The sequence below is a fragment of the Choristoneura fumiferana genome, chromosome Z, assembly GCF_025370935.1.
Source record: "Choristoneura fumiferana chromosome Z, NRCan_CFum_1, whole genome shotgun sequence".
In the NCBI taxonomy this organism is placed as follows: Eukaryota; Metazoa; Arthropoda; class Insecta; order Lepidoptera; family Tortricidae; genus Choristoneura; species Choristoneura fumiferana.
In genome coordinates, this window is record NC_133472.1 from 32,948,720 (window position 1) to 32,974,720 (window position 26,001).

At 36.5% G+C, this 26,001-nt stretch overlaps 2 protein-coding genes across 3 annotated transcripts; one reads left to right on the forward strand and one right to left on the reverse strand.

The window, feature by feature from the left end:
• Positions 1 to 1,058: 1,058 nt before the first annotated feature.
• Positions 1,059 to 21,971, reverse strand: Plod (procollagen lysyl hydroxylase). Of its 2 annotated transcripts, none has more exons than XM_074097385.1 (13): positions 21,786 to 21,971; positions 18,050 to 18,281; positions 17,798 to 17,973; positions 16,873 to 17,040; positions 16,397 to 16,593; positions 15,201 to 15,454; positions 14,767 to 14,991; positions 9,261 to 9,402; positions 8,759 to 8,941; positions 5,957 to 6,061; positions 4,371 to 4,517; positions 4,047 to 4,161; positions 1,059 to 2,819 (listed from the first exon to the last, which is right to left on the reverse strand). In XM_074097385.1, exons 1-13 carry the CDS (start codon positions 21,937 to 21,939, stop codon positions 2,650 to 2,652), a joined length of 2,268 nt encoding a protein of 755 aa, XP_073953486.1. In that variant the 5' UTR covers positions 21,940 to 21,971; the 3' UTR covers positions 1,059 to 2,649. The 2 variants fall into 2 exon arrangements, with proteins under 2 accessions (XP_073953486.1, XP_073953493.1); XM_074097392.1 differs by lacking the exon at positions 21,786 to 21,971 and adding an exon at positions 19,052 to 19,622.
• Positions 10,861 to 13,872, forward strand: LOC141434910 (immunoglobulin domain-containing protein oig-4-like). The gene is made up of 4 exons (XM_074097401.1): positions 10,861 to 11,109; positions 11,211 to 11,282; positions 11,410 to 11,559; positions 12,874 to 13,872. Exons 1-4 carry the CDS (start codon positions 10,999 to 11,001, stop codon positions 13,030 to 13,032), a joined length of 492 nt encoding a protein of 163 aa, XP_073953502.1. The 5' UTR covers positions 10,861 to 10,998; the 3' UTR covers positions 13,033 to 13,872.
• Positions 21,972 to 26,001: the final 4,030 nt, after the last annotated feature.

Below are 26,001 nucleotides of genomic sequence, written 5' to 3' on the forward strand. Positions count from 1 at the left end.
TTTTTTGCAGCACATTTTTTATTTACTTTTTATGGCATTTACTGGATCTCTCTTTTCTCAACTCGATATTTCAGTGATAGTCTTTCTTATACCCGTAACTCTCTGTTTTAAATATGTTTCTTTGTTCTCTTTTTGTAAGCAGCCAATTTATCCGGGTTTTACTTTTAGCATAATATAGCGGCACAAAATTTGGCCCACTACATACAAATTTACCTATTACTGCATAAATTTGAGGGCCAGATTTTTACCGCTGAGTATATATTCTCTCATTTTCTAACATTCGCTGTAAAGAACTTAAGATATTATTTATTTCGACTCTTAAATTATTGTTAAAACTGGTAGATGTTTGCCTACAAGAGATGTACGGCTATTGATATTTGACACTCACGCACTAAAACTATCAAGCCTTGCGGACCCTCCGCATGGAAGAGACTCGGAATTAGGTGTGTTTTTAATGAAATTATGTTAACCATAAAACGGGGTAACTAGGGACAAAACTGAAGTTCAAACCTCGATAAAAATATATTCATATGTGGCAAGTAGATTTTTATTTAAAAAAAATGTACCGGTGGTATGAATTTTAGTTTAATAATGAATTACTATCTGTCGATTAGTTTCATATTTTAAACATTAAAATATAGGCAAATCCCAGCTCACCCCGTAGTGGGTCAGAGCAAAAGGGAGAGGAACGATAAAAAAGGACGATAACAAATTATCAGCAAAGCAATTTTTTAACATAAAAGTAAAACCAACTCCAAAAAAATAAGTAACAAAAAATTGAACCGACTACGAAAACATTGAAAATATTTTTCTAGATACCTAGTAGCTCGAAGTCGGTGACTCAGCACGGCCCGTATAGTATGCAGTATATAGTATGTAGATGAGGTAGACGACTATTGTTCCACTCGTGGTTCCACTCCTGCTGGCTCGCGCTGAGGCACCGACTTCGAACTAGTAGGTACCTAGAAAAATACTTTCACGGGTTTTGTAGTCGGTTTTCTGCATACATTTGAGGGCCAGATTTTTTGCCGCGCAGTATATTTAAATAAAACTAAAGCTTGACTTCAAGTTATTTTATTCATCATATAATTACTTCGTTGAAACATAATTAAGCCTGATCGAAAAGATACTCTAAATATATGTAAAAAGATAAATAGGTTCTAAAAAAACCTTATTTAGTTTTCAATATAACACTTGAAGTAGATCTGCTTTTAAGTTACAATCGAAGACCACGTGGAAAACATCGCATCATTCATATATATAATATATATTTTATATTATTATTATATATATATTATATGTATATGTATATACTATATATATATAAATAATATCTTTTGTATTTAAGTTATATTTGTCGTTTGTGCCCAAATAAACATATCATAATATTAAATCATCACAATATCATCATAATAACAATACTTCTTTGGATAAGTTCATAACCAACAATAGGTGCTATCTGACACTACCAAACAATTGACACACATTTTATGAGCTGACAAAACATAGATTCCCGTAGAATTGATAAGGTAATGCTGAACTGTGTAACTTATTAGCTAACTCACGTAGGTATTCCCAAGTTACTAAAAATCAAATTTTACAGGTAATTGAGATTCGATATGATTTTCTGGGTTAATTTTTTTTTTTGGAGCTGTCTCGGTATTATTGGTCTAATTTGTTTGTATTAAATACCCTCTTGGAATTGTTTAGCTATTGTAACAAATTATGTGGGACAAAGTCGATACAGAGTAATTAATTTCTAATTACAGCTTAGTTCCGTGAAAGTTCCATAACCTTGAACCACGCCAAAGGGCGTATGCTTTCCACATTAATTTGTTCAGTTACTACTTAGTTAAGTGATAAATTATAGCTTAAGGAACGTCTAACACTCAATTGTTTGAAGAAAAGAAACCTTTGTTGCGTACCTAGCCAATTCAACTTTGCAAATCTTCACAATCAAATTAAACGTTACTCCTAATCCTAATGATTACTCACCTGCCGTCATGGTTTAAGGACAAGATCATAAATGAACAGCTACATACATCTACGAACATAAGGTGTACGTACACACAATAACACTTTTTCATTTTACTTTTTTTTGTATGAAAGTAAAAAAATGTATATGTACTTATTACCATAGATTTAGAATATTAAACTAACTAAACTATAAAATCCTAAATCTATGCTTATTTCTTATCTTGACTGAATGTGATTTTTTAAATAACGTTTGTTCGATTCCTATTTAAAAAACAACTTGTATTTTATGAGTAAAACATTAAAGTTTCCCTCCATGTGGCCTTCAAATCGTTCTTTTTGTGTATTATCCATATAAATAAGAGGAATCATTATAAACAATGCAACAACACTAGCGTACTTATATTACAATACATATTTCACTGTACCAACGTTTAAAATTAGTAGTAGTAATTGAATGTTTAGCTTATGCGATTAAGCGTGTTGTGACTTAAGTTAATGATTTAGGAACGACTATACCCTCAGTATCTCTGATGAGAATAAACTGGTTATTACAACATTATGTCGGGCATAAACTTATTTTCGTGTCCTTGAGCGACGAGGGCAAATTTATTTGGGCAGACGAGGTGGCAGCTATCGTCATGTGAATGTTGATTGTGTGGCGACCGGCGGCGTCTACGGGTCGACGAAGGAGATCATGATGTAGCGAGTGCCCCGCGTGACTAGAAGGCCCTCGTGGTAGTGCGTGAGTCGGCCTGGGTGCATGAGCAGCCAGCCTGGCTTGGTGTCCTTCACGGAGCAGTTGTATCGGATGAAGCGGCAGCCTCCACCCTCGTAGTCCAAATCTGACAACGTTAAATAGCAAGTCAAAGCAAATTTCGTTAACATTGGAACAAGATAATAATTTTAACAAAAGAAAAACACAGTTCGAAGAACTTCCTTGAGGATGATATAGGTAACAGACATTGAAAAACACAACGGAGTAGGGAACCCTCTCCTTTTTAAAATCGATTAAAAATAGAAGAACAGCCAACAAGGGTATAAAGTGCCTCATTTTACTCTAGGCGTTTATATTTAAATAGAACCGCAGGCGAGAGTTAGTAGTAACAATGCTTTCATTCTAAAATTTCGATGTCATTTTTTGTTGTATGGTGGGTCGCAGGAGGATAAGAGTGAGGAATGTAAGGTACGAGGCACTGTTGCTGTGAAAGGTGTTGAAGAAGGAGGAATTTATATCATTAAAACTGCTTCTCAGGGTGCTGCACTGGCAACAGCAGAAGATGACCAGTTGATGCTGTGGCAATGGCGCAGAGGTCACTTCAAGTACAACCTTAATCTCCTGAGAGATAAATATATCGGTAAAACTAACCAAACAACCATAATATTATGAAAAGGGTAAAATAACAAAATTGGGCAAAGCAAAGGTTGGTTTAAAACATTCCGTCTTATGCGGGCCTATGAATGTAGCTTTAGTAGGCGTTAAGATTTATTTTTTGACGTTTATTGTCAATTTTTTGCAGCACATACAACTTTTATTTCCATTTAGATTTTAAAATGACGTTAACGAAAAAAATCGAGTTTAAGCTTTAGCTGAAAATCTAACTGGCAAGAAAGTTAAGATTTTTCGTACTAACAATGGCGCGGAGTTCGTTATAAACAAAGTGATGGTTGCCTGAAGCAACAAGAATATTACATCAACTTACGGTTGAGTCGAGCGAGCGAGCGTACAATTTGCGAGAATGCAAGGACTACGTTTTACGAAGCTGGCCTTAGTAAAAAGATTCTGGGTTGAATCTATAAATTGTATGGCATTTTTGAAGAGCAGATCTCATACAACCGCTGTCAAGGACATGAATCCTGAAGAGACATGGCCAGGAAAACAAAACTTGAGCGCGGTAAAGACTTTTGGGTGCAATCTTTATTGTTAGCCCCGCTACTGGAGCCAAGTAGTACTGGAGTTCAAGACAAGAGATGTGATATTCTTCGAAAACCAGATTTACCGAAAAGGCGATAAACACTCTGCACAAAAAGTGCACCTTGTCAAATATTAAATCTAAGATGGTAGTACTGACTAGCAGTGTTGAGAGCGAGGTTGATAGTGTAAGTAGAGGAGTCGTGGTGTGGCCGCAACGATGGCTGCTCGTCCGGCCGGTACCGCACCACGAAGTTCATCACCGACACCGGCGGCTGCAATAACACAAAAAAAACTAAATAAGTAAACTATATATTGTACAACAAGTGCATAAAACACACAGTTTTATCCGAGAATTTATATCCACCGCAGTCATAGGCGAGTGTTGATAGTTAAGTCGAGGGTAAATGAATAAAATAAAAATACTATTAAGTAGTGTATAATTTAATTTATTGTTTGGAAGAATGTATGTCTGTGTGCTTACATTGTGATAATATCCAGTGAAGGTCATCTCCTGTAGAGGGCGCACGTACTCCTTCAGGATGTAGAGCCAATGCTTGTCGAGGCCGACCTGTGTCATGTGGATGTCACGCGTCGGCACGGCCTCGTAACCGCTCTCCAGACGCTTGTCCTGCAAACCACAAACATCGTCACTACTAGCCAATGCCTGCATTTCGCTGAGGCTTTCTATAACAGGCTATACTTCGTTTTTTTAGCATTAGAAAGAAGATAAGCGATCTTGACGTGTCTTTTTATTGAAAAACACTTTCGAAAAATAACTCACAGCAAATATTTAACAATTAGCAAAGATTTATGATAAGAATAGTTTTTGTTTTTATTAAAACGTTCTTCAATAAAAATACTCGTCAAGATTGTTTACCCTTTTTCTAATTCTAAAAAAACGAAGTATAGTTGGCGCTAGTATCGTGAGCTCCATGTAGGTATCACGTTTTTGATTGGTTAAATAACTAAATGAGCCAATCGCAAGCAAGACTGTAACGTCAAACGGACCTCTGAATACTGACGCTATCTAGCGATATTTCGCCTTCCAAAAATCGTCCCTGGTGTTGATGCTGTTAGGTTGGACAACTTGGAAAATATGCAACGCTAGGAATGATTTACCATTACCACCAAGGGCAATAAGTACGTTTCAAACAAGTGAATTTAGTTTTAATTAAAAATATGTCCATTTTAGAGGATTTCGAACTTTTTGATTTTTCTTAAAAATACGGTATTTGACAACTCCTGAATTTGCCATATTTTAACATTATTAGGTTGAAAATTGAATTTATAGTGATTTTTTTAAAAATCTATACACCTGTCTCTTTCTCAAACGCTTTTCTCTATGCAGCAAGTATTTATCTGTCTAATCTTGAATTTCAAAGCTTTATAACTTTGTTATTCGTAAAGGTAGTTTAAAATTGTATCTCTATTCGACAACAGGCATTGTTTAATTTTAATTTACAAAACACTAGCTTTTACCCGCGGCTTCGCACGCGTAAACTATTCGGTCTGGTAGTTGCAATTGAAATTTTCGGGATTTTACGAAATTCCCCTGGAAACTTCCAAAATTTATATCGTGGTCTTCATTGCGGTTGTGTTGTGAATAACTGTACAAAATTGAAGACTCTAAACCCAGTGCTGAAATTTCAAAATTGTTCCCTATCCAAATTCAAATTCAAATCATTTATTCAGTAAATAGGCCGCAATGAGCACCTTTACACGTCATTTTTTAAACTACCAGCGCTTTAGGAAAGACCATCATTGCCAAGAAGAATGCGCTGCAAAAAACATGGCAAAAAGTCATTTTTTCAAACTAAAATAATTACAAATATGTGTGGGGTCCCTTAGTTACAAAACTATCCCGTGGGAATATTGGGATAAAAAGTCGCTTATGTGTTATTTCAGACGTCCAGCTACCTACATACCAAATTTCATGACTAAGCACAGAGGTTATTATTTCAAGATTTTATCCCTATCCCGTGGGAAATTGGAATTTTCGATCACAGATAATGACGTTTGACCACAGCAGTCAAAACGTTCATCAAATAGTTAAAAATGGTAGCTTACATTGTTACTTCCATCACTCCATTGGCCGAAAGCTTCCATGACTGCAATCCACTCAGTGCAGAATCTCATTGACATCAGAGGGAACCAGTAAACATCGGGACACGGCTGTAACAAGAAAATAAAAAGAAGACTTATTTTACTTTAAGATAACAACGCGCGATTCGAACACCAAATAAAATTGTAACATTATCATATATATTCATCGTCCTTAAAAAAAAAAACAATCAGTGTTTACACCTTGACAATCAAACCGTCACTAAATGTAATAGGTCAGCTCGCAAAATTAAACTATGCGTTAAAATGTTACAGTATAATTTTTGAGAGGTGACAAATTTGTTGCGACTGGTGTTTAAGCCTACATTGTTTCTCGTAAAATTTATACGTTACCACTTTGATAAGTCAATTGGGGTTTCCTGGGTAGGCAAAGAAAGAGACCCATTAATGTTTAGACCACAAATATGATTATGGTGCCTGGCTTATGGAAATTTAGCACCTATTTACGGTAGTAAAAAAAAAACATTATTTCATGACAACTAATAAAATGACATAAATGTTAGCTGATAATGTTATGCCTCAAATGCGTCCTGCACGTCTCAAGAACCCGGTTGGTTGTGAAAATGGTCCAAACCTGCTCTTCCTCTCTCACGTGAAGTCGCGAGGCCCTTCTCGGTTAATCGTCACCGGCGGGTTGTTTTTCGTAGACGGATAATCGCATTGACAATCACACGGGCGTTTTTGAGTTGCCTTCGTGCGGGAAACCTCTCCGCGTACAGACGAAGAGCGGCATTCCCGTTACTCCTACACTCTACGTAAACAAGGACCACATCCACAAGTTCCTCCGCAGAAAAGTTTAAAGGCATTATCAGTATTTTTAATAAACTTCTGTAGATTTTATCTGACACACGAACGTCAAACCTCGACTTGAAGTTTCAATTTAAAGTTTCTCTATGGTACTATAGTACTTTTCGGATAGGATGGGTACGGTGGCACTTGCATTTTTTTGCATTCCACGCCATGAACGTTTCAGGCAAATAACATATAAAAAAATATACTTGAATACCGAAAGAACAAAAAAAAAATCTCTATAGCTTAAAAGATTTCGTAATAATAAACAAAACTCACTTAAAACTATATGATTGTTTTAAAACTAGAAAGATAAATTTTAATCTCGTTAACTTTTATCGCGTAAAACGGAACTCTATTTCAATAGAGCTAGACTTTGCTTATGGACCGAATCGATTCCACAATCTTGTCAATCGTTTGACTCGCAACATCTATCAATTAGTACGAGAGCAAAGGTCCTTAAATGCGTCTTTGTATCGAATGTTTCGTATTGTTTGATATTTTGAACTGTTTCTTATTCAATTTTGTAATTACGATTTTTGTTAATTTTTTTAACGTTATTTAGTTTCGAAAATACAAACTGGGACATGGATGCACAGAAAAACCAGAAAAAGAGACCAGCTCTGGGAATCGAACCCAGGTCCTCAGCAATCCCAGTAAAAGGCCAGCGATACCCGTAAAAGTAACAAATTTGGAGTGGAAATAAAAAATACAAAAAAGACTCCAAAAACCAATCATAGTTATTTAGTTTTGATATAGTGCCAAAGAAGACCGCATGGTTTGTGAGATCCCAATAGACAAGCAAAAACACTTGCTACGCGGGTGAAGCCGCAGGCAAAAACTAGTTAAAAATATAAACTATCACTAATAAACTCGATTACACACCCTTAGCATATTTAATCGAGAATCGCAATAAATCGATTCGAATTTACATTGTCACAACCCTTTAATTGCTTAATGACATGTGTCACCGTACCCATCCTATCCGAAAAGTACTATAACAATGCTTTAACAAGGTGACAAATGTAAAATGTCAGAGTTAGGTACTTAATGAATAATAATGTAATAAACAGATACCTAACGATTATTACGGAAAGTGGTTAGTGTTTCGTACTGTAGGCAGTAGTGTTAGTGTGGTAGTGTGGTCATAGTTGAAATTGCAGTAATCTGATATGTGGATTGGTTTTGATTAGTTTGTTTACGTTAATAAATAGCGCCATACTGTTTCTACAGGATGTTACATGAATCTTTAACCGACTGCAAATAACAGGACCTAAAGTCATGTTGAAACTGAGCAAATTAAAAAAGCAACTAAAAGTTAGTAAAAAGTATGTTATTACAACATACTCCTCTTTACCATCAACCAGGTATCAGCTTTGCCTTTAGTTCTGTTACAGTATCCTCCTAACGCCCAATTTTTTATTTTATTTTATGAACATGAAACTTTATGTCACTTCTGAGAGAGTTCAATGTCAAACTACAGATATGTTCTTTATAAAGGACTTTGGGCGTTAGGAGGGTATAGTCCGTCAGTTAGATTATCAGAAAATATTGGAAACGTTTTTTTACAAGTCAATCAAACAAACAAAGATGAAGTCTTATAATAAAGACAACATCTCAAGGTTTTGGTGTAGATGGCGACACGGGCACGTACAAATGAAAACGTATTGGCTGTTAAAAGAGTAACCTTGGCTAAGGGGCTGTTTCACCACCCATTGATTAATTTTATTTGACGGATAAATGTGATGCCGTCTCCGTGTATTCGAACAAAACAAACAGAGACGGCATCACATGTAAACGTCAGATAAAATTAATCAATGGATGGTGAAACAGGGGTATCTTCATAACTTTTTGATTAATTCACAAAAGAAAAAAAAATACCAATATTTTCTGGTAATCTAACTGATTTCTATTTTGTCATGAAACTAGCGCATTACCTGTAGTTATTTATTTACTGACCATCAAAGGTTTCTTTCCCTCTTCGAAGCTGGACGCGTAGTCGGGGTGAAGGTAGCGCTTCTCCCAATCAAGCTTGTTGTCAAACACCTGGTACACGTCTGGATGAGTGCGACTGATGTCATAGCTCTCGGGATTCACCAGGTGACCGAAGTCCAACTCGTTACTGACATGCATGAAGATGCCCTGTGAACAGACACTCGAAAGCTATAGGTCGCGAGTTTGATAACCGTTAAGGACAAAACATTGCATAATAGATGGTTTACAGGAATGAAGAGGAGAATTTCTGAATTTTAGATGCCATATTTTTAGTTTTTGTTTTTCCATTTCTATCCAATATCTAGTAGGTACTAATAAATAGGCTTTGAAAAGTCAGATATTTTTTTAACATTTATTTCATAGCCCGCTTAGCCAGTATCAAAGACGGTCCTAATAAACTAGGAGGAGGGGATTATTTAGATACTGTATTAGATCTTTTGTAAAAAAACTGGATCGAAGTACCTACATGATCTCGCATGCTAGCACAAAAGGCCATGTCAGGGTCGATGTCTTCTTTGAAGAAGCTGATATCCTTGGCCGACTCGGTCCGGAATGGAGCGATGTTCAGAAGGTAGCAGTTGGTGATGAAGGGCACGTTCCAAACACCTCTGCGGACAAACAAGAAATTTGGTAACAAAACGAATTGATGAAAAATACTATGAGTCTTGGCCTAAAAAGGCAGTAAAAATTACCATGTTAATAATTCGCAGCTTTGGTCTGAGTCGCAAAAGCAGTAAACAACAGTGGGTATACAGCAGTGGCGTGGTACTGTAACAATTCGGTTCCCACCGGGTTGCCTAAATTTTTTACGTGATGTCAGGAATTACAAGTATCTAAAGCAAAAAGCTAAAGTCATACCAAACTCACTATTCCCTCAATCTCTGGGTTACCTAAAGGAAAAGCTCATTCCACGATATATAGACACAAATAGGATACAGAGTTTAATTGTAGGAGATGACAAGCTGACAAGATGTTGCTATATATGTATGTAAGATAGATACGATAAATCTATAACATATACATCTTATGTGTGCAAGTCTATTTTCTTTTTTTACGTGTAGGGGGTAATCTCAGGAACTACGGAACTGTTTATGTCATTTGTTCATGATAGGAACACATTATCCGTGCTGATTAACATAACATAATTATGCCACTTTTTACCCCAGGAAAGTGTACTAGTTCTCGCAGCCGCAGACTAAGTTACGGAAATAGCCAGTACTTTGTAAAATAAGCAAAATAACTAGATACCTACCAGGACATTATGACTGTTGCCCACTTTACGTTAACGATATTTATGAACAGCTATCAATACTGGCAAAACTAAAGTAATAATTTGATAATAAATAACCTTAATTTTTTACGAATCTTGACATAGTTATGTTATGTATGTCTCGAGATACCTACAACCTCATCTTTACCCACAACAGAACGGAGAAGGTATACGCGTTTAGGGTGAGAGGTTTAGGTTGTTTGTTTTTGCTCAAACGAATGTTTTAAAGAATTCCTTTTCATTAAGACGCAAAAAATCAATCCACCCGTTCATGTCATCATAATTATGTTACAGATGAGCAGTGTATTTTAGTTAATGATGTCAAGGAGTATAATACCTACATATATTGACTTCTTTGTTTATCAAATAGCTGGCAAACGAGCATGCGGATCACCTGATGGTAAGCGATCAGATCACCGCCACCCATGGACACTTACAGCATTAGCATTATTAGGACTGCGGGTGCATTGCCAGCGGGTTCTTGGGATTGGCAAAGAGTAAGAATATATAATGCAGATGCCTCTTTATTAATAGTTCAGTATCTTTGATTATTTACTAAACCGTTAATACACTGTCCACAGTATGCCATGTAATAAGGCAGTATTTCTATCTATACCAAAACTTTTAAACCTTGGCCTGCACCTTCATCGTTGCAAGCAGACCTTAATCCTTAGAGGTGTCCCATAAATATTCAATTTATTTAGAGTATCAATGTACGAAATGCAAAAGGATATGACGATTGCCATATATCAAATAGGGGAGAGACAAGGGCCCTCCTGCGGGCACCTCAGTCATTAGTCAATTGAGAGATTGGCGCGGCGGGATCGCGGTCTAGAGCCGCACCAGTTGCGCAGAAACCTCGCCACACCATACTGGACCCCGGCCCAATTCTCTCCTGGCTCCTCTTGAAAGAAGTGACCGGTTAAAAGTAAAAATGTTCCTACTCAGAGCCAAAATTCTCCTTGGACTGTTCTTAATATATTGGTTTTTAATCGATCCGACGAACGCCCGCCGTGGACGCTCCAGAGGCAGAACAAAATCCAAGGTAAAAATTTATTTACGTTTTCAATTTTGAGCTTTTGATATTATAGATGATTCTGCCCGATTCTGATCGGATGCTTAAATGCTTTTACGTATTAATTGCAGGTGCAAATTGGTTTGCCTATCACTGGAAAATACAGGGACCCGGAATCGGATCAGTACTACAACAACAACGATGTAAGTCAGCGTAAAATTAAATAAAGATAAAAGTCTTAGGGCAGATACAGCCGAACTCTAACAAAATAATAATAATAACCAATGCGACTAGTGATAAATATTTGCATGAATATATTATATCTTTCAGGGCGCGAAGATATTGCTAGCCTCGCACTTCGATCTTGAGTACGTGCTAGGACACAAGATCGCTTTTCTCTGCATCGCGAAGGGCTCTCCAAGACCCCACATCACTTGGTTCAAAGATGGTGTAGAAATATTCGCTCACCACTATCTACACGTGAGTTACATTTCCATTTAAATATTTATATCTTAATCCTACAACCCATTCGTCGACAATAGTGTAATTGACACCATTACCAAATAATTTCCAGACAAAGTTCTAATAAAAAACATTTCATTTCAATCGGGAAAACTAGTTTAATTTTTGGAATTTATTGCTACATTTTATTTTAGTAGCTTTAAAACAAATATCTAGTCAGTCTATTGAGTTGGCTAACAAGTACCATAAAAAATCTAAGGGACTCGCATTTTGATAGCACACAAAATGATGTCAATTAATCGGCGGTGTCAAATAGCCTATTGTTAGCGCATTCTTCATCATCATCTCAGCCTATATACCTACGTCCCACTGCTGAGCATAGGCTTCCTCTCAGAATGAGAGGGCTAAGGCCGTAGTTTCATGTTAGCGCATTGCAATTGTTTTATTGTACTTAATTACTAAAAAAAGTTCAGGTCAACCAGTTGGTCTAGGTTAAAAAGCTATAGGCATTGTTGAAAATTGATGTCGAGCTGTACCTCTAGCCGCAAGCTAGTTGACCCGGCTAGTTGATTTGAAATATAAAATGCTGAACTCTCAACGGCCGCTCGGCACGAAATATGTTGTGACGATTACCGTAACTATTGTAATGCCAGGAAACTAGTCAGAAAAAATTGCTTTTTTCGTAAACTTTCATGGCAACACCCAAACTAAATTTAACCCTTAGCTGCATGATTTAATATTTTCCGTCGAAAATATGAAAAATTGTTAGAAAATATCTGGGCAATAGTTTAATTTTCATTTTATTTTTTAACGCTATGTTATCATTTTTGGTACTCCATGCAAATTGTAGTTAAAATTTTATTTTGCTTACAAACAGAATAAGGTAGATACAGTCTTTAATTAAAATCAATTAAAGCAATTAGATTTTTCTTTTGAGAAAATGAAAAAAACTTATGGTAAGTATCATTTTTAATACCATATTTTATGCATCTAAGGGTTAAACAAGCGCATTTTAAAATGTAAATAATAAATATCACGGGACAATTCACACCAATTGATCTAGTTCCAAAGTAAGCTTAGGAAAGCTTGTGTTATAAAGCATCAAGCATATTTTGAGAAACTTATCTATAAACTGATATCATAGTAACCAACGCAAGTAATGAAATCGCTTCGCGGCTAAAGTAGTTCACATTCGCGTTGCTATAAGTAAACAAGCGGTACCAAAATACTGTTTGTGAATAATAAAAAAGACAGATTGGTGTTTTATCGTCGGTGCCGGCGGCTGAGGTTAATAAACTGGGCGTCCGTTACATTAAAATAATTGTTGGACAGATTCACGAGTGGCCGATCGGCGACGACCGCGTCAAGTCCAAGATCGAGATCGATCCCGCCACGCAGATGGATGCCGGCGTCTACGAGTGCACCGCCGACAACATGTACTCCATCGACCGACGCTCCTTCAAAACAGATTTCTCGATAGCATTCGACTAAATCGATCAAGCTGCGATTTCTTCAACACCATACCTGTACCACCTTTTTATTGAAATAAGACTAGTACCGGACTCTAAACATTTACATTCTTTACAAAACCGTTGCAGTCTGTGCTGGAAGTGGAAACTTTACCAAGAAAAAGCGACGCTAGTATTTCAATAGTATCACCCGACTCGGGAGAGCTTATCAATTTGTTGCTGACCTATTTCGTTCGCGCTTGCTCTGTGAGAATCATTGCATACTGTTTCATCATTCTACGAACTGTAACACGCGCACAAGTTTTAATGAGAATGCCGGCTGCTGATACTAAGTACTAGCATGTGTGCGCGCATTTCATTTATTTACAAAGAAACACCAGTAATTTTTTATAGATTTTGTACGCCAATTTGTGTATAGTTTGTAACTTAAAGTATATACCATAAAGATTTATATGCCATGACATGTTACACGGGAACCGTACCGTAGGTAATTGTATCTTATGATCAACAAAGACTCCTAGGCTAGGGAAACGTTTATACGTGATATAAGCGTATTGTGATTTTTTTACAGTTTTTTTTTGTTAGATGTAGCCATAACTGATCAGTGATCATTCAACCCAACAAACAAAATTCGTTCTCGATCGAAACCGCCGTCATTGTACCCTACCAAGTTAGCTGGGAAGTGAAGTATACTATACGAAATATACTGTTAGGACTATTAAAATAATTATTAAATATAAGTTTTATAAGAAATAAACGATCTATCCTAAAATTATAATTAAGTTATGTTTGATTCGTCATATCATAAATATTATCATGTGAAAAATATATTTATTTATACATATGCCTACTTACTTCTGTACCTACCGTTTATTTTATTAGTTATACCTTCGTCCAGTTATATCTTTCAATATCGCCATTAATTCGAGAAAATAATTTGAACGAATCTTTATAGAACGGACACGGCCGGTCGTGGTTTATTTGTGCTGTCACAATTTTTAGGGTACATATTTACAAGGCAAGGTAGCCGTCATGTCGAATAAGGAGGTTAAGGAGGCAACTTTGAGTAGAGAAGTGGAGAGTACACCGACGAGGGTGTAACTATTAAATAAGAAAGAAGACAAGACAATGTAGATGCATTATAGTCATCACATACTTACATACGTTTCATTACAGGTTGACCCGTCCGTGTCCGGACATTTCAATAACCCATTTTTATATTATTAAAAAATAAAAAAAATACTGACCATTGATAAAAAAATGTCGTCTTCATACTAGTGTACCTATCGATGACATACAAAATAGAAATATGTACGTGAGTAACCTTTAGCTATCTCCTAAGATAGTAGTGTAGGTACATATTATTATGTATGAGTAAGTAGGTATAGTTGTTTGTCTACTGTTATTAAGCGTTTTATTGCCCGAGACTTCCTTTACGTCCTGAACGAATTTTGTATCTTTATGGGGTAAAAAGTAACCTATGTTAATCAAGGAAAAAGTAGCTTTCTACTAGCGAAACTGCTTTAAAATCAGCTGAGTAATTCCTGAGATTTATTACATACCAACACAATATCGCATAGTTTATCATTTTAATATTGCTTATTATAAACATTGTGGGGGGTTGTGGTGTTCAATCTCAGTACCTACCTATTTGACAATTATTCGATGATAATTGAATATTAAATTACGTACCTTACCTATATCACGATAGCGCCTGCTAAAAAATAAGGAAATTATCGCACAGCTGGAAGCTTACCTTATGATGTGATAAACAATATCCATATAGTCTGCCGATCTTGCATAGAATCCTGAGGTATTGATAGCACCCCAGAAGTTGGACCAGGCCTGTCCAGAGCGCACAAGCATTGGGGCGATGACGTCATATCCTGAAGACAGTAAGTACCGCAGCGTGTCGGGATCCACGCGAGCCACGCTGTCCATCGAGAACAGATAGTCGCACACGCTGCCAATGCAACGGTCTCTGCAAAAAAAACGTGTAGGTACTCAATTTTAATGCGTCTAGTTCGTCGCCCAATAAAACGACGGCGGGTCTGTCTATCAATAAATCAATTGAGAGTAGTTTGAGAGGCCAACTATGATTTTTAAAATGACCCTAACAACGCTCAACATAGACATAATAAATAAGTATGACAAAGTATTTGATAAGACACATGTAATGAACGAACATACTTAGCAATGTTCCTCGCTTCTGATTCTGTTATAAAATCATTTGGCTTGATGCGTTTGGCGGTGGCATATTTTTTGCTATGCTGTTGGAAAAACTCGTCCACCTCTGTCTCATGGTATTCCACGTTGTTTCTTAGAAGAAGATGCACCTTTCCCTTGGGGTAATTTATTTCGAGCAATTGTTGTAGAAATTCCTCCAAAAATGGAGTGGGTTGTTCGATAAACACAGCCATCATAACAGTAGGCAACGCCTCCTCCTAAAACAAGAGATTTAAAATCTTTAGGGATAATATATTGTGCATTTGCATCACTTAAAAGTTGTCACAGCATGTTGGAGCAATTAATGATATCGGCACTTCTTTGAAAAAATCTCGTTTTTCAAATCAATACGTCAACAAAATCGACCCTTAAATAATGCACATAAAGTTCACTTACAAAAATTATCAATTTTAAGTTACGAGCTTTTTAGGGTTCCGGAGCCAAAATGGCAAAAACAGAACCCTTATAGTTTCGCCATGTCTGTCTCTCTTTGTTTGTCCGTCCGCGGCTTTGCTCAGGGACTATCAATGCTAGAAAGCTGTAATTTTGCACGGATATATATGTAAACTATGCCGACAAAATGGTACAATAAAAAATTCAAAAAAAAAATTATTTACGGTACCTCCCATAGACGCAGTGGGGGTGTTTTTTTTTTCTCATCCAACACTATAGTGTGGGGTATCGTTAGATAGGTCTTTTAAAACCAGTCTTTTTAGGGGTTTGCTAAGACGATTTTTCGATTCAGTGATTTGTTTGCGAAATATTCAACATTAAAGTGCAAATTTTCATTAAATTCGAGCGTACCCCCTCCCCCTCTAAAATCTAAACTGGTGGGTGGAAAAATTTGAAAAAAATCAGGATGGTAGTAAGTATATCAAACTTTCAAGGAAAACTATAACGGCTATGTTTGCTTGAGAATTATTAGTAGTTTATGAGTAAATAGCAGCCTAAGGTATAAAATATACCTAAACTTGAAAGATTCCATATAAAATATGAAATCCTTAAACAAATATTACTTAATTTTTTCATAATGGGTACGGAACCCTATTTTGGGCGTGTCCAACACGCTTTTGGCCGGTTTATTAAAAAGTAGTGACGATATGTTGGTAAAACGCTAAAAATCGAAGATTACATGGAAATTCAGAATATCGTCACATTACCTTGAGTGTAATCCTTTTTTGATCACACAAAGCGCATCCTTCTGCCATGGACCAAGATTTCGCTAAATAGTTCCCTAAATGGTTAAGAGTTAATTTGGAAAGTCCATTTCCGTGCACAATCAGAGGCCGTTGCTTTGTGACAACATTCATTATGAAAGGCCAGTCCTCTGTTGAATTGGCTGTCAGCTGAACATCCGCTGTAAGAAAGAAAACCCAATGAATTTTCTCGTAAGATTCCGGCAAAAGATTTAATTTAGGTATACTTAACTGCTTTCAAGAAATTCTTTACTTTAATTTTAAGTGAATGAGCATGCAAGTCCACTTCAATATTAATTATATGCAAACATATCAATGGCCAATGACATACCGCAAGAAAGATGTAAACATAAAACAAATGCAAATGCAAATTAGCCTGGCATTTAGTAAAAGTTTATTTAAAAAAAAACATGTTTCAAGTAGAAATTATTATAACTTACATAAAGCTCCATTCAGGTTCTGGAATATGGCAGATTCATGGTCTAGAGAGATTTTAAGAGATTCTCTGGTATTTTTATCTAAGAATACTTTTGTGTAATATAACTGGTCATCATCCTTATCATTGACAGGATTATAATTTACTATTTCTGCAATTTCTGGGAGATATCCTGAAATAAAAATACAACATTTAATCTCTTTCTCATAATTGTCTTACTGTTATTGTTATTGGACACACTAGACTAATGTAGCTATGAAGTATTTATAAAACAATTTGCTTTCAGAAAACTGTGTATCAACATGCAATAATACATAACATAAGCACATGATACTCCAATTTCGTCCCAACTCCCAGAGTATTTTATACTATAGGCTAATACAAAGTGCTCATGCCATTTAAATTAACATAATGATATCACAGCTTTGTTGTGACTACAAGATCTACTTTGATGACTAGATATGGTTACAACAAATAAACAGTATTAACAGGACAATAGATTGTTATAAAAATAGCCACATTCATAGTTTATCTACTAGATGTAAACATTGTTATAGAGCCCTAAAATGTTGCATAAGACTCATCTAGTTTAGGATTAATTATTTAAATTATTTAAGAAACCAATTGGCTGATTTGGCAGTACTTGTTGCTAGCTAATTACTCCCCACCCTTTTACCCCTTTCCTATTAGAAATTACAACCTATTCATGACAGATTTTTCATGCTAAAGTTCATGTTAAATTGCAATTTCTCACATAAATCCAAAATGCTCAAAAGTTGCAAGCCTGGGTTTATTAACAATACCAAGAATATATTTTTGGTACAATTAATCACAAAATGTCTGCACCTTGTGATTATCAAACCTTTACTTTTTAGTCAAAATAACACAAATCCTACCTACCACAAGTCAATGTATTTTTTCTGACTTACCTATGAACCCTCCAGAATTAAGGTAAGGGTTAGCCACTTCTGTTTTGGGGTACTGGGATGCGAGCTTGGAGTCGGGCCAGCAAAATTGTTCAGCAGCAAACAACACTCGGGTGTCAGGGAATGACTTAAATTTCTCAATGATTTCCTCTACAGTGGCCAGGAACATTACATCATAGCTGGAGGAAAAAGTGTGTTATTAGATCAGAGTTTAAGTGGTGACTAGACAAAAAAAAACATTTTAAAATTGCTGACCTGTCTGTAAATAAAATGATTTGTTCTTTATTGCCAGATTTCATTAGTTCATTGATCTTCTCTTTCAACAAGTTTATTTTCTGCCCTCCACCAGCATAGTTCATGTTGCCTCCCACCCACTCCACTCCCTGGCCGAGTACCTCCACATCAATGTTATATACTTTAGCCGACCGCAAGAACCGCTGCAGACCATGGTTGTCATCTGTTGCTACTGTAAGGACCTTTATATTTGCTGTAACAAAAAGTACAAATTTATGACAGTGTTATTGGCCCAAGTAGTGAAATGGTTAAAGGTGTTTTCAAATTAGGAAACTCAATGATTTCAAATTAGGAAACCTAAATACAACACACACACTTAATGGAAATAAATTGAAATCATTAAAAAATCATTGCATGTGTAACAATGATGAGAACAGAGCTTGCGTAGTGATGTATCACATCATTAAGCTATACACTGAAAACCAAAATCATGATAGATAGTAAATACCTCCCTAATTTATTACAAAATTGTTTAAATTCAATAAACACATCACTTGAGTTAATGTATGAACATTATACAGTATTTTTATTAGTAATATTTCATCCGATAAGCTTCTTTAGAGGTTGGGGGTCATGATCCCAATCTAGTCATACCGAAACAAGTGTTCTTTTCTTTCTCTCTTTCTACAAATTATATTAATGAAGAAATAAAGAAACAAGTGATAGACAAAAAACTCACTATTTTAAGTGTTTCTTAAGCTATGCTAAACTTAATTTTTATGTTTTTATTTCCATCTTCTATTTCACTGATCCCTAGAACATTCAACTCAAAATACTAAATTCAGATCTTACTTAAATGAAAGTAAAAATCAATGAATAGGTCCAATTAGTTGGTCTTAATAAACATGATTCTGCTATTTTAAGATAGTTAAAATCATGTATTTGATTGAATCAATAAGTAAAATTATTATTAATACAGTAGGAACATGTATTCTATTGATCATATTGTAATACAGTACATACCCTTGCATTCAGCCTCACATATAACCAGGAGTACCAAAACAGATATGTGTACAAGAGCTCTCATGTTTCCAAAATGCCGTCGTGTGCCGGGTTCAACAGACTTCCGCTGCCGAGGGCGGTGCGGACATAAACTGAGCTGAAGCTCGTAAAACAACGCGCGCTAAAGAAATACTCAAATGCCCGTGCTATGGATGGAGAACTAAATGCTCGCGCTCCAGATACGCACTTCCGCTTCTCTCAGTAGGTACGCGATAAGCTCACAATGATTTTCAGCAATAACTATAGTATTATTTATAGCAACCGGGACAAAGATAACCGACAACGTACGAGAGGCGTCGTTCCTGAATCCTGACTGCTGTGCGATTAGTTAATCAGAGGAGATGAGATCACTGACTCGTACTGTTCATGTGTCTGAAACTTATGTTACATTACAGCGCTTATTGGTGATGATGTAACATCATAAAAAACAACAAAGCTTTTCGCGTTTCAGATCCCATTAATTGCATTGTTTATTTTATTATAATAGGTATAAGTATCGCGACTGCTGCGCTGAGTTGAGTTTTGATAGTAGGATTTAATTTTTTTGTATATCTGTCACTTTGACAGTGTTGCCAACTCCTAGAAACGAGTCGCTAAGCTCAAAATTAAAAGTCGCTAGATAGTCGCTAAAATTAATTTGCCAGAGTGAGTTGAGTGGACTCAGGACTTTGTCTGGGAGAGACACAAGAGGCCACTGGTGGTCTGAAAAGTTGGAATACGTAAAAAAAAACAAGTTAAATTAGAAGATTTTGCAGGTCCGCCCGGATTGCTACCACCATCTTGCTCGCTAATCCTGCCGTGAAACAGCAGTGCTTGCACTGTTGTGTTTCGGCGTGGAGAGTAAGACAGCCGGTGAAATTACTGGCACTTGAGGTATCCCATCTTAGGCCTCTAGGTTGGCAACGCATCTGCAATACCCCTGGTGTTGCAGATGTTTATGGGCGGTGGTGATCTCTTACCATCAGGAGACCCACTTGCTCGTTTGCCATCCAGTCAAATAAAAAAAAAAAAAGATTTCCGAATTCACTAACTTGATTTGATTTTTTTTAATAGGTAAAGCTAGAGCATAAACGAATGGAGCTTTAATTAAATAAAGTCAGAATTTGGTGCGCAAGCGCGTTTGTCGCTTTTCATATAGATCTCTTGGCACTGTACCTATAATTCTCGTCTCGTCGTCGTCGTCGAGTTGACAAAAAATGTATCCATTATTGGTCCTAGAACTGTTTAACTTTGTATTCCAAAAGTCACCAGATAAGTCGCTAAACCATTATTGTCGTCAAAACTTTTTTTTGGTCGCTAAGACATAGGCAAAAGTCGTTGGATCTAGCGACAAAGTCGCTAAATTGGCAACACTGCACTTTGACATTTTAAAATATAATCTGTCAATTCTTGGTCCATTCCATTCCATTCCAAATAGTAAGTACTTATCCGATTCGCGCTGTCATCGTTCATCCACTATTACCTCTCATATTTCGTTTTCTAGAATTTTTTTACCGTACAACGGCAAAAACTACTAGACACTGGCAAAATTGTCCTCCGATGGACAGAGCCATATTTTTTTAAAGAAACAACAACAACAAGTACTTATCCGTTAGGCGTAAGTATGGTCTAACCCGAAATATGCGGCAGATTCCTGCATTCGACCTGGCTCCACACGTATCGGCTTGCCTTTCCTGTGGAAACAGTCAGTGAGGCCGAGAGGGTAATTCAGGTCCTGGGCAACCCTGTATTTCCTTAACTCCGTCCCAGGGGGCGTATGTCTGTGGAGAGGTAACTCCATCCACGTCAGCTAAAAGATGTTGTGCACAGGCAACACGCCAAAATTCGTCTGGAACAGACGCGTAGGCCTGATGATGATGAATGTCAGAATTTGATAAAATCACGCGTCTTCGTGGATGGCACTAGGACTAGCAGGGCTACTACGAAAGTCGAAACTCGAAGTTCGTATCGTACCGCCCCTTTCGCCCTCGTATTAAGTGTCAGAGGGACCGCACGACACGAACTTCGAGTTTCGAGTTTCGTAGTAGCCCTGCATTGCAGGTCTACTGTTGTTGAATAATTGCAACATAGAGCTTTTGTTGCTGTCTTTAATCATGGCCGCAAATTAAAAAAAAACTTTACGGAACGAAGACCGTCATCATGCTAGTCTAGTTACAAATAGTGGAGCTCAATAAATATTTAAGTAAGTACCTAAGTATTTCATTTTTCCCAAAATTACATTTTTTCGGAGTTTAATAGGAACTCTTTTTAATAAATAATTAGTTGGAAATAATTCATAGGTAGGAAGATTTTATTTTCTACGGTTCTAGGTACGGCTTACAATAAATAACAGAGCCTAAATTGGCTCATGAATGACAAAGTGTAGGTAACGGTAGTTAGTACTATTGGTTATCCTGTGGTGTAGGTAAATGCTCCGTTCATGAGTCATTCCAGGAATAGCGTAGCGTAAATTTTACCACTTGTTCGTTAAGTACGTGGCGTATGGTTCGCGAAATTGCGAATGCAATGTGAAAACAAGAAACTTAGAAAATCGTACCTACCTATCTAGGCTATCTACAGTGTAATCATTTTTATTTTTTTGTTAAAAACAGACTTCAGCTCGTTATTTTAATAAATAATTGTTCATGGACATTGTTAAGTAGGTACATTCTATGTACTCCCTTCCCCATGTTTTATTTATGTTTAAAATATTTACCTTTTTGGTACAGATTGTGGGACTTGCAGGCGTCATCCTCAGTATTTTGGCTGCAAAATTCTTGCGTAGAAATGCCAGGCCGCATAGCTATCAGCATTGCCAAGACCCAGCAGCAACATTTCAGTGGGAAACACCGGTGTCCACGCAAAACCATCTTGTCGGGAAAGCTTTCGATTGGCGACTGCTACATTTACTTCAATCAAACCCAAGAAATTGACTGCATTACTTCGTTTCGAAAAAAGTTAATACACCGTGAAATGAAAGCGTCGGTCGCTGTCAAAAGAACACTTCCTTCGGGTGACAATGATTCCATCTCGTTTTGCGGAATTCTTTACTCGTTTTAATTATTTGCAATGAATACCGCTACTGTTGATTAAACTAACGGATGTCATGCCCGTTATTTTTGGCCCGCACGATGTTTTAAAATTTGATCAATTTGGTATAGATGGATTTGTCAATTAAATATGTAGCCGCACTGCATCGAATTCAATAATCAGTTAAACAACAAAAGGCTTAAGCAAACTTATAATGTAGGTATTGCTTAGCAAGAGTAGGTACTGTAGGGACTAGGCTGTATACCGCTGGCAGGTGGTGAAACTGACCACCTGGCAGGCTAGATTGGCTTTATTATGTATAATGGTAGTTTTTTTTATATTGTATGATTCTAGAATTTGACTTTAAAAGACGATTGACAGCGGTATACATGCCGGGACACAGATTGCTCCCGACAGCCTGAGCGGCTGGAATTATCTTTGTAAACTATTAATAAGCTTTATAATAATTCTAATATCCATTTTATTTGAACTGAGTTTAAAGTCACGCGCGTAGTATTACCTAAGCTCTTACCAAGTTACAGTCTCCACAAGGTAGGGACTAGGCTGTATACCGCTGGCAGGTGGTAAAACTGACCACCTGGCAGGCTAGATTGACTTTATTATGTATAATGGTAGTATTTTCATATTGTATGTTTGAAAGCAATAAAAGCAGAATACTGAAAAAATATCCATTTTATTTGAACTGAGTTTAAAGCCACGCGAGTAGATCCCCATTACCTAAGCTCTTACCAAGTTACAGTCCCCACGGTACCTACATCTATTTGGATCTGAGTAGGTACGTAATTCGTAAGTCAGGTAGGTAGGTACTTACCTAGTACTGCCCATATTAAAATAAATAAACATAGCTAGCTGATTACTTAATAGTAATCAGCTGCAGTAATCTGCAACCGCTTACCTACTTCTTGTTTTATGATCATGATTTATGATGATTAAAGCCGGTTGTTAGATATTTAAAGTTTTAATTGAATCGTGTAGGTTTCATGCAGGGCAACATGACATGTTGGCACACACCTGCTATAGAAATGCACACGATTAAGTTTCCTCAAATATACGTACCTGAGTAATATATAAATTCAAAATCTGATAAATCTTTTGTTTTGCCAGATAGAAGTGGTGATTTTTTACTATACTTAGGTCAAACTTAGGTAATTTTATAGGGTATCACGTGACATATACAGTATTCTTTAAGAATAAGAAGTTGGTCATTAAAAAAATAAAAAGTAAAACTGGGAAATTTTTCCCTGTGTCTATAGTGGTGTACAGAATGAAACAACACGTATTTAACAATGAAACTTGAAAACTAATACATTCTGTTTCATAATTTTGTTAATAAAAAAATGCATGAATATAATCAAACAGTTTTAATTACTTTAACTTTGATCAGTCTTATTAGGTGTGTCCCATGCGTAAATGTTTCATTGTTGATTACCTAAGGTATTTTAATCAACCTCGAATTTTAGCCTATCAAATTGTGCCACTTTAACACGTGATCTAGTCCACGATAATCTACGAAATATAATATAAAAAGTATCAAATATATTGAATTTACAACCATATTTAATGAAAAATCTACAAAAAATGCTTAAAATCCTTACTTTTGTGCCAATAATACTGAAAAAGCTCCGTAGACACGTGTTCCTCCACGTGACGCCAATGCAAACTAACTGGGCTACAGTGGGGGGTTCTCAAGGGTGTCCTTACGCGATATAGTGCACGATCTGGCAAGGGGGCACTTAGAAAGATCGCAATGTTTCACTGTGTACCTAAGTTTCATTGCTAAACACATGACTCTACATGGAAATACTTTCCGAATATTATTTAAAGAACGACACCCTTCTTAAAACGTAAGCAACTGGTCACTTCGGACTGTTGAAGTGAAAGTATTTGGGGCGCCCGTGATGCTCCAGTAACGATTCTGGCGACTTCTAACCGTAATCAGTTAAACCATGGCCGTTACCCGTTACGTTACGTCGACCAAGTTTCGCATTTCAAGAATCTTGTGAATACCGTCAACGATGCTCCGATTATTATAATAAAGAGATTACTAAATTGACACCATCATTTTTATGCTTCGGTGCATACTTAATTTCAAGGCTAAAATGAGGCATTTCTATCGGAAACCGGAGGCCGTGTTGTAACGTTTCTGACACTCGCGATCACAAGCAAATGACAGTTTTGTATGCGAAAACAGTCATTTGATTGTGATCTGATCGCAAGTGTCAGAAACGTTACGTAATTTATACCCTCGGATAGTTACTGCAGATTAGGGGGTAATCTGTGGCGCGTATGTAGTTACAAACGTGTAATGTAGGTAACAACAGAATCCCACATTCAAGCTTTACTTAATGTTACATTAGGTACAGCTGTGTCATCAGTGAGACCATCGATCAAACAATACAAAACCACCGGTCAAGTGCGAGTCAGATTAGCACACGTAGGAGTAGGTACATTCCGTACCAACAAACCGAAAAACACGACGTTTTTATGAAGACCATTTTTTATTTTATTTTGTAGTCTATTACCCGTGACTCCGTCTGCGTAGAACTTGTTTATTGCTCTCCCACGGGAATTATGCAATTTTCTGGGATAAAAGCTATCCCGTGACTCAAACTATCTGTGTACTTACTAAATTTCATCTAAATCGGTTCAGCGGTTTGGACGTGATGTGATGAGACTTACAAACTTTCGCATTTATAATACGGGATTTAGTGGGATATTACGTGGGGCATGCAGAAAGTTTTTGGATTGTAAGTAATAAAACCATTAATACCTAATATTTAACGTATCAATGATACATTTGTGGTGTTTCGAAGTATAGGTAATTTTTCCATATGCCTAAGTATTTACACGTTTTTGCATTCGCTGTAACCACTTTTAAAATCAGCGAGTCCAGTTATCAGTTATACTAATATGTTGAAAAAAAAATGCATGGTGAAAGGTCTGGTCTGTATGACGGAAGGTAATCAGTTCCACCTTTTTGACCACTTATCACCATTTTTTCTAAAACACTGGGCCAACTGATGATTGTAAGAATCATACCAATGGAAACATACCAATCTGCAGACAAAGTCGTTTGATTTTCAAGTATTTTCACGACAAACATGTAATAACATAAGTAGCGACGTAGGTACAATTTCCAAAACGATGTTACGAAGAAAAACAAATGACAGCGTCACAAATAGTTAATTTTGAAAATTTCGTAATTGCTTTTTACTTTTTCTTACCTACCTAAATGCCAAATTCTAGAAACTTTCAGTATGCCCTAACCATCGCGGCCACCAAAAGCACCTAAGCTAAGGTCCAAAAGTTAGACTGAGGCAAACGGATTTATACTTAGATAGCGAGGTAAACGGAATCTCAGGAACAGGGTCCCGTGGCATTCTTAGCTAAAAGAACCCTAAAAAGGAAGATTAGTAATCAGTACGACATCAGATTGATTGCTTGCATATAATTTATTATACCTACTTGTCTGAATCTAAGTTTAGTCCTTCGAACCGGATTTAAATCATCATATTTGACTAAGCATTTCCGCTTCAATGGTACTAATAATAATGGCTGTTCCAAGGAAAAGTTGTATTATTATGTCTTTGAAAATGATGTAAGTATAAGTAAGTAAGTAAACGGATCAACCAGCGCTGCAGCTCTGGTTTCAGGGCTACGGCATATGCTGAGCTGAGTCCTTTTGGTATCACACTACAGCACAATATCTCTTATTTTCCTCTCTTCTCCTATTTATGTTTTTACTGTGTTTTTGATGTGATGTAGTGTGTTTTTCTTGTCAATAAATGTTGTGAGTTTGAGTTTGAGTTTGGATCAAATTATTATTTTTTTCTTAAAAAGCGATTGTTTGCTCAGTGTAGTTTTGTGAATACAACACTCAC

Bases quoted from the DNA above. Each gene is read 5' to 3' on its own strand.
- Plod (XM_074097385.1), bottom strand. From the start codon at position 21,939: ATGGTTTTGCGTGGACACCGGTGTTTCCCACTGAAATGTTGCTGCTGG. The intron at 17,041-17,797 runs GTAAGTCAGAAA...TTTTTATTTCAG, and splicing joins TAATTCTGGAGGGTTCATAG to GATATCTCCCAGAAATTGCA. The intron at 14,992-15,200 runs GTATGTTCGTTC...TTTTTTTTGCAG, and splicing joins GAAGCGAGGAACATTGCTAA to AGACCGTTGCATTGGCAGCG.
- LOC141434910 (XM_074097401.1), top strand. From the start codon at position 10,999: ATGTTCCTACTCAGAGCCAAAATTCTCCTTGGACTGTTCTTAATATAT. The intron at 11,283-11,409 runs GTAAGTCAGCGT...TATATCTTTCAG, and splicing joins AGTACTACAACAACAACGAT to GGCGCGAAGATATTGCTAGC. The intron at 11,560-12,873 runs GTGAGTTACATT...ATTGTTGGACAG, and splicing joins TCGCTCACCACTATCTACAC to ATTCACGAGTGGCCGATCGG.